This window comes from Eptesicus fuscus, chromosome 13 (assembly GCF_027574615.1).
Source record: "Eptesicus fuscus isolate TK198812 chromosome 13, DD_ASM_mEF_20220401, whole genome shotgun sequence".
NCBI classification, from domain to species: Eukaryota; Metazoa; Chordata; class Mammalia; order Chiroptera; family Vespertilionidae; genus Eptesicus; species Eptesicus fuscus.
The window spans coordinates 47,401,556-47,414,008 of NC_072485.1; the positions used below are offsets into that span (position 1 = coordinate 47,401,556).

Consider the following 12,453-nt stretch of genomic DNA (forward strand, 5'->3'; position numbering starts at 1 on the left):
CGGTGGGGGGTGTGCAGGAGGCAGCTGGTCGATGTAAGTGTGAACATTGATTTTTACTTAAATCCTGTAGAGCTTTCTATTGAAAGACACTAGATGTGTTTAAGAGAGGTTTTTGAATAGGCAATAAAGAAAGAAATGATGTATTTATTTTGTACCATTCACCCTCTATATGCATCTACTTAATGTTTCTTGTTTTTGTTTTTAAGTGGGTTGTGTTAATTTTATCTCTAAACTTTTCCTAATTTGTTACTTATTGTATAAGAACTGGTTTAGGTTCTGAGTCCTTATTTGCTAGAGATGAATTATGAGAATGATTAGGTTTTTTAAGGCATAAATGCTAAACCAGAATTTTTTCTCCCTATATCATTTGTTTCACAAGTAATTTAAAATTACTGTTTAGGGAATATAAAATAGATCAGAATTTTAGTACTGGAGGTGGAGTTCAGGGGACAAACTAGAAAGGAACTACCAGGTCTCTTACTATTTCCATTTCCCCGTTTTGTTTCTTTTTGATAGCTATACAAAATCGTAATCCTGTGTGGTATCAGGCTCTGACTCATGGTCTTAATGAAGAACAAAGAAAACAGTTACAGGATATAGCAACTCTGGCTGATCAAAGAAGGGCTGCCCATGGTATGTTAATTTGACCATAACCCCTCTTGAATGCAGTTCATGACTTGATATAGGTTTAAAATTTTATATTAAATTATTTTCAGCTATGTAAATGCTCCAGTTGTTGGTGAAAGGAATCCACTCTAAGCTGAAGGAATGAAATTAAATGAAATGAATTTTGTGTTTGGCTACTTTATTGATTTTAAGTGTAGTTGAAGACTACTTTCATGTAGTTAAAGACTACTTTCAAGTGTGCAGAAGCTTTACGGTTGCTCAAGCACATAGTGATGGCTTATACTTGAAAATTTTATTAAAAGTGTAAAAAAAATTAAAAGTTATGGAAACAACTCTTTAGACATTACCTTATCTCTTTATCTTTAAACATTCTAGCACGTATGCATTTCAAAAAAGGACACTTTCGCCTGGCCAGCATGGCTCAGTGGTTGAGTGTTGACCTGTGAACAGAAGGTCACGGTTCGATTCCCCACCAGGGCATATGCCTGGGTTGTGGACTCCATCCGTAGTGTGGGGCTTGCAGGAGGCAGTCGATCAATGATTCTCATCATTGATGTTTCTATCTCTCTCTCCCTCTCCTTTCCTCTCTGAAATCTATATATACATATTTTTTTTTTTAATTTTAAGGACATTTTAGAGGATACTCTAAATTTGGAACTTTGTTCTCCAAAGTAGTAAGATGATCACATGTTCTATTAAATTACCACTTATTTGTTTTCTAGAATCCAAAATGATTGAGAAGCATGGAGGATACAAATTCAGTGCTCCAGTTGTGCCAAGTTCTTTCAATTTTGGAGGCCCGGCACCAGGGATGAACTGAGTTACCACTTTCTTTCCTGCTGTGTGATTGTAGTGATGAGCTTGTGTTCCTCCTAGTAGCGGTTTCAGAACTGGTTCATGTTATCCACTCTAAACTAATTGATCAATAGATGGACAAAAAAAAAACCCACCAAAAAAATACACACAAAAAACAACAGGAGGTCAGACCTGATCATGGAACTTGGCACTGAAAAGGAAACCAGAGGGATTTTGTGGGGGGAGGGAGGCAACTTGGAGGGGGGTATTTCCTTTATTTTTTGAAGAAAGTAAGATTCTGACTGAAAATTCAAGTGACACTGTGGAAATATGAAACAAGAGGGGATGTCATGAAGGCAGCTTTTCTTTTTCTGAGGAAAAAATAGGCATGGGCTACAGGACTATTTAAACTGTCTCATTTACAGTATAAGCTCAAAAGGTAGATGTAATTTCTACGCCTATGAGTATTTGTCCGATTTCTGTCTCTTCCTCATTGTCGGGTATCTATTCTCCATATATAAATAAGGTAATTGACAACCTTATTCCATTTTCATCTTTTCACTCATCAAAGATTGTTCCTATGTAGATTATTGGACATTTATTGTAGCACTACATAACTGATTTTTAAAAATCTGTAAATGAATTAGCACTTTCATATTGAAACAAGCCTGCTAGCCTATGTATAAAATAGCAAAATGTTTGCTGTTTATAAAAAGAAGGGATATAATGGGGTGGGGGGCAGGGGTAATTTCAAGTTATTAATTTAAAAATGAACTAGCAATTTTGTACCTGGTGACTTTGTGGTGCACTCACCTCTGATAGTGACTTGAATTCGGTATGTTAAAAGGGGATAATGATATTTCATTGCTGCTAAAAAATGGCAATTCCCTCTGTGTCCTGCTTTTCTTAAAGCTCTCAGTGTACAAGTGGATATTTGGATACAAGACCTTACTGTAATAAGAAAGGTAATACTTGAAGCATGTAAATTGGATATAAAGTTCTACTCTTAAAGAGTTATCAAGAGTTATGGCTAACCATCGATATATGCAATCTATTAAAAGGACTTAATTCGGCTATTATGTCTTGATTTGATTGCAGTGTTTTCCTCATTATAAGAACTTTTTCCTCATTGGCCTGTTTTTATCCTGTACCTAGAAAGAGTGCAAAATGCACACTTTTAAAATTTGACATTCAATACATGTCCTCCCCCCTCACCCCTTTTTGTGGTATCTGATCTCAAATAGATAGGCTGATGGCACATGGTTCCCTCCAAAACCACTATTGATACCACTGCAAAAGTAAGCCAGCAACAAGACAATGTAGAGAGGTTGGCTTGCTTCCCTCTCTCCTAACTGCATGTTAAAAAATAAGCCTTTATTGATCTTAAACATCTGTCAGATGGGTCATACATTGGGTTATTTTTTATATACATGTATACAACAATATTTCAAATTGAAAGCAACATCTCAATGAATTCAAACTACTAAATGCTGTTATCTATAACAGATTAGAAAATTTATTGATATTTAAAATGCATAATGAAGAAAACTCATTGGTGTTGTGTTTTTCTTGTATGCCAATAATTAAGCCATTAATGTTGGCACTGTTTGGTTTTCTATTTTAACACTGAAAGGAGTGAAAGTATTTCCTATATTTATGAATTTACTATGAAAATCTTGCAAAAAAAAAAAAAAAAGAATTGTCTGTCTAAAGTGTGTGAGTGAAAACTGTTAATCAAGTGTGTTTCTTTTCCCCAAAATTGGACACCATCTGTATACCCTAAGCAACTTAAGGGGATTTCACTATTAGATAAAAATCAATAAAATGGAGTAGTTGTATATATGAAACATTGTGTACAGAGGGGAGATATTGAATAGTATTAAACATTTTCGTCTTCCTTTATCTTTTATCCCCTACCTAATATTTAGTCTACTTTTAAAAATTCCAGACTTCACTGCTCTTTGAACTGATAATTCCAGTTTTCACATTGTTATTGGAAAATCATATCTAATAAAAGTTTTAGTTATTCCAGTGCATAGTATGAAAATTCTCATTTGCTGAGCTTATGTTTCAAGAAAATGTATTGGTATGTCTCTGAGAACAAGTTTTATTGTTTCTTTTGTCAGACAATCCAAACTAATTTCCACTTAGGGATTTTAACTGAAATTAAAGACCTTAAAATTAAACTACATTTAATATTAAATAGTGTTCAAATGGTAGTTTCTAATGCATCTAATATATGCCTTGATTATTTTTCTTACGCATTGAATTATAGTTTCTTAATAGATTATAAATCTTGATATATCTATGTTTTTAGGTAAGGTTGTAGGACTTGTGAAGATTTTTAGAGTATTTACAAACGTAATTAGTTGCACGTAGATTTTATTTAACAGTCTTTCCCACAATTTCACTAACCTATAATTTATTTTTTAATTTATAGAAATCTAATTTTGTATGGGTTTCAGTATTTCTTTTTTTAGAGGTTGACAGCGTATAGTCTTGACTTTTTTGTAAACATAAGCTGTCCATCTTTTAAAAACTTATTAATTTATCAGTATTAAATAAAGGAAGTTTATTTGTTTCTCTGCAGGTTATCAAATGGTGACTGCTATGTTCACCTCCAGAAGAGACTAGAGTATAGAGCAGGGTTGATCCACCTTGGCCACTGTGGCTCAGCTGGGGGTTGTCCTGTGCATGGAAAGGTCGCTGGTTGGATTTCTGGGTCAGGGCACGTGCAGAAGGCCAATTGATATTTTGCTCTCATGTCAATGTTTCTCCTCTCAAAAACAACAAAAAACAGGATTGATCAAACCACAGCCCTATCCTATATAATAAAAGGGTAATATGCAAATAGACCTAACAGCAGAACAACCAAAGTATAATACTATATAATAAGAAGTAATATATAAATTGACCCTCACACCCTTGCACAAGATGGCCGGCAGGGGAGAGCAATTGTGGGTAATCAGGCCGGCAGGGGAGTGGTTAGGGGTAATCAGGCTGGCAGGGTGAAGCGGTTAGGGGCAATCAGGCAGGCAAGCAGTTGGGAGCCAGCAGTCCCAGATTGTGAGAAGGATGTCTCCCAAGGGGTCCCAGATTGGAGAGGGTACAGGCTGGGCTGAGGGACTTTCCTCACCCCTAGTACATGAATTTCGTGCACCAGACCTTCTAGTATGCTAATAATATGCTAAGGATGCTCAACTGCTCACTGTGATGTGTACTGACCACCAGGGGGCAGATGCTCTGGCCGGTAGGTTAGCTTGCTGCTGGGGTCCAGCCAATCGCGACTGAGCAAGATGGGCTGGACGTGCCCTGGAGCCTTCCTGCAGTCTCTCCCTGGTCCGATCATGCACTGGTAGGGTCCCTCAGCCTGGCCTGCACCCTCCCGCAATCAGGGGATGTTGGAGAACCAGTTTCAGCCTAATCCCGCAGGCCACTCCCCTTGGGAGGGTGCCAGACACAGGGCTCATGGCTGGCAAGCGCTGCTGCAGCAGCATGAGCCTCTCCCAATTGGGACTGTTTGGGCACGAACCTGCGGCAAGCACAGTGGGACAGGGATGAGTGGAAGCAGCAGGTGGCATTGGACTGCAGGTTTCAACCTAATCCTTGCAGGCCACCCAGAGGGATCCCACCAGTGCATGCCTCTAGTCCTATATAATCCTATATAATAAAAGCCTAATACGTTAAGTGGCCAGTTGTCCATTCAACCAAAGCGTGATATGCTAAGGCTGCTCAACTGCTCACTATAAGGTGCACTAGCCACCAGGGGACAGACACTCTGCCCAGTAGGTTAGCTTGCTGCTGGGGTCCGGCCGATTAGACTGAGTAAGATGGGCTGGACATGCCATGGGTCCTCGGTCTGTCCTACACCCTCGCAATCCAGGCTGAGGGACACCACTACCACCACCTCTCTCCCGGCTCTGCCACGTACGAATTTCATGAACCGGGCCCTCTAGTTGGTTATATGCTACTATTCACCCCCAGATATAGTCCCTGAGGCAAGCATAAAGAAAACTTTATTGAGAATTGTATTAATATGATTCTGGGAAGATCTAGCATAATGCTTTAAGCAAATGGTCAGCAAACTCATTAGTCAACAGAGCCAAATATCAACAGTACAACGATTGAAATTTCTTTTGAGAGTCAAATTTTTTTTTAAAACAAACTTCTAACGCCACTTCTTCAAAATAGACTCGCCCAGGCCGTGATATTTTGTGGAAGAGCCACACTCAAGGGGCCAAAGAGCCGGATGTGGCTCGAAAGCCTCAGTTTGCCGACCACGGCTTTAAGCATATACAGTAGGTCCTCAGGTTATGTTGGAGATCTGTTCCACGGGCGCGACAATGCGATTTTCACCGTAAGTCGGAACCCACCTACATAAGCAACTACGTCACTCACATGGAGCACATACACAGCAGTAATGAAGTGAAACTAAAAAAAATTTAAAATAAGGTAACAATTCCTGACCTTTACTTGTGGTAAATAAATAATAAAAAACATAAAGCACATATGTACATATGTTGAAATGGTGAACTTTTTTTATAAATAAATGGGAGATGGTCAACGTAACCACAAAATGATGTACTTCGAGTCTGAGGTAACCCGAGGACTGCCTGTAGTAGGCATTCCAGTTTGTAAGACAAATGACCTAAAACTACATTAAAACATCAGTCATAAAAATGTCAGCTCTGTTCTACATAGTTTTGTTGATTACCTGTGACTATTAGTATCCCTTCTGAACTTTAGGTTTTGCAAAACCTTGATGAAGTTAGCCACCCTTGCAATAATGCTTTGGTACATGTATCACTACGGGAGGAATAGATATCTTTAAGTAATTTTATTTTTTTGTCTGAGGGAATTCCCCTCCAGATTTCATTAAAGTATACATGTTAATTCTTTTATATATTCTTAGATCTTACATGTATAGGTTGAAAGTCATGTTACATTCTACTTGAATTCTGTATTGAAATGCTTCCTATCAGTCTTTTAATATTTCTTTCAAAATCCTTTTAATAAACTCAAACCAAAATTACAGGGGAATTGTCTCAACCTGAAAAATGGCATCTATCCCAAACCTAAAAAGTTAAAAACCACCCGGCCGATGTGGCTGGTGGTTGAGCTTCAATGTATGAACCAGGAGGTCGAGGTTTAATTCCAGATCAGGGCACATGCCCCAGGTTGTGGGCTCCATCCCCAGTGGGGCATGCAGGAGGCAGCTGATCAATGATTCTCATTATTGATGTTTCTATCCTCCTTTCTTTGAAATCAATTCAAAAACAAAAACAAAACTTAAAAACCTTCCCCCTAAGATCAAGAACCAGATCTAGCCCTAACTGGTTTGGCTCAGTGGATAGAGCATTGGCCTGCGGACTCAAGAGTTCCAGGTTCGATTCCGGTCAAGGGCATGTACCTTGGTTGCGGGCACATACCCAGTAGAGAGTGTGCAGGAGGCAGCTGATCCATGTTTCTCATCAATGTTTCTAACTATCCCTCTCCCTTCCTCTCTGTAAAAAAAAAATCAATAAAATATATTAAAAAAAAAAGAAGAACCAGACCTAGCCAGTTTGGCTCTGGTTAGAGCTTCAGCAGCTCATGGACTGAAGGGTTTCAGGTTTGATTCTGGTCAAGGACACGTACCTCAACTGTAGCTTGATCCCCAGTTGGGGCAAGTGCAGGAGGCAACCAATCGATGTTTCTGTCTCTCCCCTTCTCTTCCACTCAAAATCACTTGCGGGGCAGGGGGGGGATTACACACACACACACACACATATATATATATATCCTCCAGTGAAGATTAACAACAAAAGAACCAGATGAGTATGCCCCCCTGTTGCTACTTTCATTCAACATTTGCATGAGGTTCTAACCAGGGCAATTACGCTAAAGGAGGAATAAGACATCTAGATGGAAAAGGCAGAAGTGAGTTCACAGATGACAAATCTTACAGAAGACCCTAAGAAATCCATACAAAAAGAACTAATGACCATCAAGGTTGTAGGACAAGATCAATATACAAATATCAGTTGTTCCCTGGCCAGTGTGGCTTGGTTTGAGCATTGTCCTGTGCAGGGGAAGGCTGCCAGTTCAATTCCCAGTCAGGGCACATGCCCAGGTTGTGCGCTGGACTTCTGGTGGGGTACCTGCAGGAGGCAGCCAATACAAATCTTCATCAGTTGTACTATATAGCAATGAAATAAGGAAACTCCATATACAATAGCATGAAAGTGTACTTATGGATATATTTAACAAAATGAAAAACATATAAAAACTGTTGAAAGAAGACCTAAAAAATGAAATCCCATGTTCAAATATTCCCAAAGTTCACCTACAGATTCAGTGTAGTTCTTATAAAATCCCAGCTACCATTTTTGCAAGATTGACAAATGCATCCTAAAATGTATATGGAAATTCAAGGGATTTAGAATAGCCAAAACAATCCCCCCCCCTTTTTTTTTCTTTTGCCAAAACAATCTTAAATGGGAACATGATTTAGTAACTGTGACAGTGGTATTGGCATAAGAACATATATGCTGACCAATGGAATAAAATTGAGTCCAGATATAAACTTAAAATTTGTAGTCAATTGGTTTTCAACAAGAGTAAGAATCTTTTCAACAAATGGCTCTATGACAGCTGGGTATTTACATGCTAAAGCCTGAAGTTGGATGGTTACCTCACACAAAAATTAAAGTGTTTCAAAGATTTAATAAGATCTCAAAGTATAAAACTCAAGGGGGAAAATGTAGGCAACAGTCTATGAATTAGGCAATGCAATGGTTTCTTGGATATAAGAGCAAAGCAGATGCAAATCCTAAGTATATAGGAACTCATAATTCAATAGCAAAATATTTTGATGGGAAATAATCCAAGTAGACATTTCTCCAAAGATAGCCAATATCATTGGAAAGGTGCTCAACATCACTAGTCATTAGGGAAATGCAAATTGGAATACAAATATTTCATACCTAATTTGTCTATAATCAAGAATGTGGGCAATTTACAAGTATTGGTGAAGATGTAGATAAATTAGGAACCTCATACACCACTAATACGTGAAATGGTTACCTGTTGTGGAAAAGTTTGAAGTTTGGCAGTTCCTCAGAACATTCCACTCCTAGATACACATATTCAAGAGAAATGGAAGCCATGTCCACATAAGAACTTGTATATGATTAATACTAGCATTATAACCAAATATGGATATAACCCAAGTAGCTGTCAATTGAAGAATAAAATAGTGTTGTGTGTGTAAAATCAGATATTTAGCAATAAAAAGGAATGGAGTACTGTTACATACAACGTGTATAAGCCTTGAAAACAAAGTGAAAAAAGTCAGACAAAAGATTGCAGAATTGGCAAATCCATAGAAGCAGAAAGTAGATTAGTGGTTGCCAGGGGGAAGAAACGAAGTGATTATTAGCCATTTGTATGCCATAAGCATCTATAGATTCGGAGGGCGGACCTTTTTTAATTAAATTCAAAATATCGTGGCAGTTAACTGGTTAATGGGTACAGGGTCTTTTGGGAATGAAAATATTTTTTTATCATATATTAATAATTCCATGGCCTTGTAACTATACTAAAAACTAAGAGCACACTTAAGATGGTAAATTTTATGGTATATGATTATCTCAATTTTTAGTTTTGTTTAGAGCAAGTCTCAAATTTGGTTCAAGTTCTCTAAAATGTAATATGAACTGTTTTATACAAATTAAGAATAGTTTTATTCATGGTTATTTATCTGTCACCATATATTAGGGGGAGAACAGTCTTGTTTTTTAGTTCTCGTTACCCTATCAAACATATTTTTATTGATTTCTGAGAGAAAAGGAGAAGCAGAGATAGAAACATTAATGAGAGAGGCTGCCTCCTGCAAGCCCCACACTAGGGATTGGGCACGTGCCCTGACCCTGAATCGAACTGTGATCTCCTGGTTCATAGGTCAATGTTCAACCACTGAGCCGCTAGCCGGGCCTGTTGTCTTTCAATGTAATACAAATCTTCCCCTCTCCCCCCAATTACAGCACTTAGTGTTTTTCTATAAAACAATATCAGTCTTATTGCTTATTTGGAGACATGAGCTTCAGCACAAAAGCAAAAATGTTCTTTGTTTCAAGAGTATGAGAAAAATAAAATGTTAAAAAACAGTGGCTTTATTCAAGTATTATGCACTATTTAACTCTACTGCTTAAATACTGCAGACTTATTGTGTGTATTAATGAAACTTGGTTTTCCTTGTTTGGGATGCTCTACTTTAAATTTAAATAAATGTAATTAGAAGCCAAAATGAAGGTAGAATTTTGTGGAGGTAGCCAGTTTCAAAGGGAACATCTGGAATCTTCAGGGGCTTCACAAGATTTACCACAATTTGTAAATTAAGAGTATATTTCCCTTATTTTGCCACTAAAACCAATACACATTAACCACAATTGGTAAACTTGGAGAACACTACTGAGTGATTTTTCAAAGGTAGAATGAATGGGAGGGTTAACAAGTGGTCCAAGGGTAGAGTTGGTAAATGGAAAACTTGCATTCTGAAATTACATCAGCTTGAAATGAGGGGAATCATTCAATTAGCCACTAACAAAACATCACCAGTTGTAGTATAGCAATGCTTATGTCATCATATATACAGAAAGAACCATTTATCTGAGATAGAAAAGAAACATTTTAACCTAATCATACACTTCCAAAATATACCGTATTTTCCGGCATCTAAGACGACTGGGCATATAAGATTTTCCTGGGTTAAAAAGTCGTCTTAGACGCTGGAAAATACGGTATATTTTGGAAGTGTATGATTAGGTTAAAATGTTCCTTTTCTATACGCCGGAAAATATGGTATTCTAATTTTAATTAAGCTCTGATTAATGCTTTCAGTATAGAAGCTGGTTGAGATTAACTGAATGAGTTTAGTCTACAGGCCAAGGACTCCCAGGAGCCCCATGAAACTATAAACTTTTTAGCGTATTTTTCATCAAAATCTCAAAGAGGCTGTGTCAAAGTGCTTAAGAATGGCTATAGAGGCCATTAAAATGAAAAATGAAGAAAAATGGGCTAACATTTATTAAGTACAGTCAAACTTAGTTTCTTGATAATTAAGTACAGTCAAACCTGGTTTCTCAAATGTTTCCCATCTGGAACAATTCCATTCTTGACCAAGTTGTTCACAGAAAAAATGTCTCCTTTGTCAACGAAAACTTGTTTTCAACTTAATCTTTTCATGCTGATACCTCAGCATGACAAGCGTGGTCTCCAGGCAACAAAGAAGAGATGCTTTTGTTGCTGATGAGATGGATGATTAGCACAATTTTAAAACATAAAGAGTGCTAATGTTGCTAAGGGTGTGAAAGTGCTCACAAAACAACAATCACAGGCAGTTTAATAGGTAGCAAAACTGTTGTTGATTGGATAAATGAAAAGCGGTTAGCCGGGGATAATATTTTGGAAGCAGTGATATATGAAGATTTTGTTTAAGGCAAGTAGGGAGTGGTTTGATACATTTAAGAAAAGAAGTGTTTATTTATAAATTAAACAGTACATAAGAAAGGTTAAAACAAGGAATCATTTGGAGGTCTTGAAAGGATTAATTCAATTTACATTATTTCTCATGGGGAAAAATGATTCCGTTTTCAAATAAATCGCTTCTTGAACAGCCTTCCCAAACAAATTCAGTTTGAAAACTGAAGTTCCATTGTACTCGAATTCATCTCTGATAGGCACTGAGCTACATTTGTTCACTTGCATTCTCAGATATCCTGCCAATCACACCACACAGTGGTTTTACCTTACAGATGAGGCAACAGGTTCTGAAACAAGTGATACAGCCACATCTACCAATGCAAAGCTACTAGTTTGGTTTAAAATTCTTGACTGTTCACTCATATGTGGAACCTAATTAACAAAATAAACTGATGAACAGAGTGGATTCAGAAACATGGAAGCATGGGACAGAGTGGGGAATCTCGGAGGGAAGGCAGGGGAGGGTGGGTGGGTGGGAGGTGATCAACCAAAGAACTTGTATGCATATATGAATAGCCCATGGACACAGACAATATCGTGGTGAAGGCCTAAGGTGGGGGTGGGCTGAAGGGGATCAATGGGGAAAATAGGGGACATATGTAATACTTTCAAAAATAAAGATATTTTAATTGAAATAAAATTCTTGAGTGTTTAAAAATCTACAAATCCATGATTTAAAAATATTCAAATTTATTGCAAAAATAATTTAATAAATCCAAGTCATCTCTTTTTTTTTTTTTTTTTTTTAATATATTTTATTGATTTTTCACAGAGAGGAAGAGAGAGGGATAGAGAGTTAGAAACATCAATGAGGGAGAAACATCGATCAGCTGCCTCCTGCACAACCCCTACCGGGGATGTGCCCGCAACAAAGGTACATGCCCTTGACCGGAATCGAACCTGGGACCTTTCAGTCCGCAGGCCGACGCTCTATCCACTGAGCCAAACCGGTTTCGGCTAAGTCATCTCTATAACACTTTCTCCCAGAGATACTTTTAAGGATTTAATGCATCATTTCTATCTTTTTTGTACACATACTAGAAGCCCAGTGCATGAAATTCGTGCACAGGTAGGGTCCCTAGGCCTGTCCAGTAATCTGAGCCTTCATTCCCAGCTGCTGGCTGCCAGCCAGGGCTTTCCTTTGCTCGGTGCCGCCTCCTAGTGGTCAGGGCACGTCATAGCAAACAAACTCCAGAGGGGACACTGCATATTAGCCTTTTATATAGATAACTAGTGACCCGGTGCACGAAATTCATGCACATTAAAAGGGGATTAATTAGAGGAAATAATTTAATATTGCTATTTGCCCTTTCTCTATAATAGAAGTGTCAGAGATGAAAGAAAATTAGTAAAATGTATATGAAAACCTTCCTCCTGTCAGCGTCTGGGGCACAACCCGGGACCCAGAGTCAAGTCCCCACGCACCCACATGCGCCTCAAAATCATGTAAGACCGCCGAAACCGGTTTGGCTCAGTGGATAGAGCGTCGGTCTGCGGACTAAAGGGTCC

The 12,453-nt window shown here is 38.1% G+C and overlaps 1 protein-coding gene across 3 annotated transcripts in view; it reads left to right on the top strand.

The window, feature by feature from the left end:
* IPO7 (importin 7) overlaps positions 1–3,456 on the top strand; it is a 59,958-nt gene extending 56,502 nt beyond the window's left edge. For 2 of the 3 annotated variants that reach the window (XM_008151048.3, XM_054724571.1), the window contains exons 24-25: positions 517–633; positions 1,350–3,456. In XM_008151048.3, coding sequence (XP_008149270.1) covers positions 517–633; positions 1,350–1,447 — 215 coding nt within the window. In that variant the 3' untranslated portion in view covers positions 1,448–3,456. Of the gene's footprint in view, positions 1–516; positions 634–716; positions 794–1,349 lie in introns of those variants that run through there. The other variant, XM_054724570.1, reaches the window with a different exon arrangement.
* Positions 3,457–12,453: the final 8,997 nt, after the last annotated feature.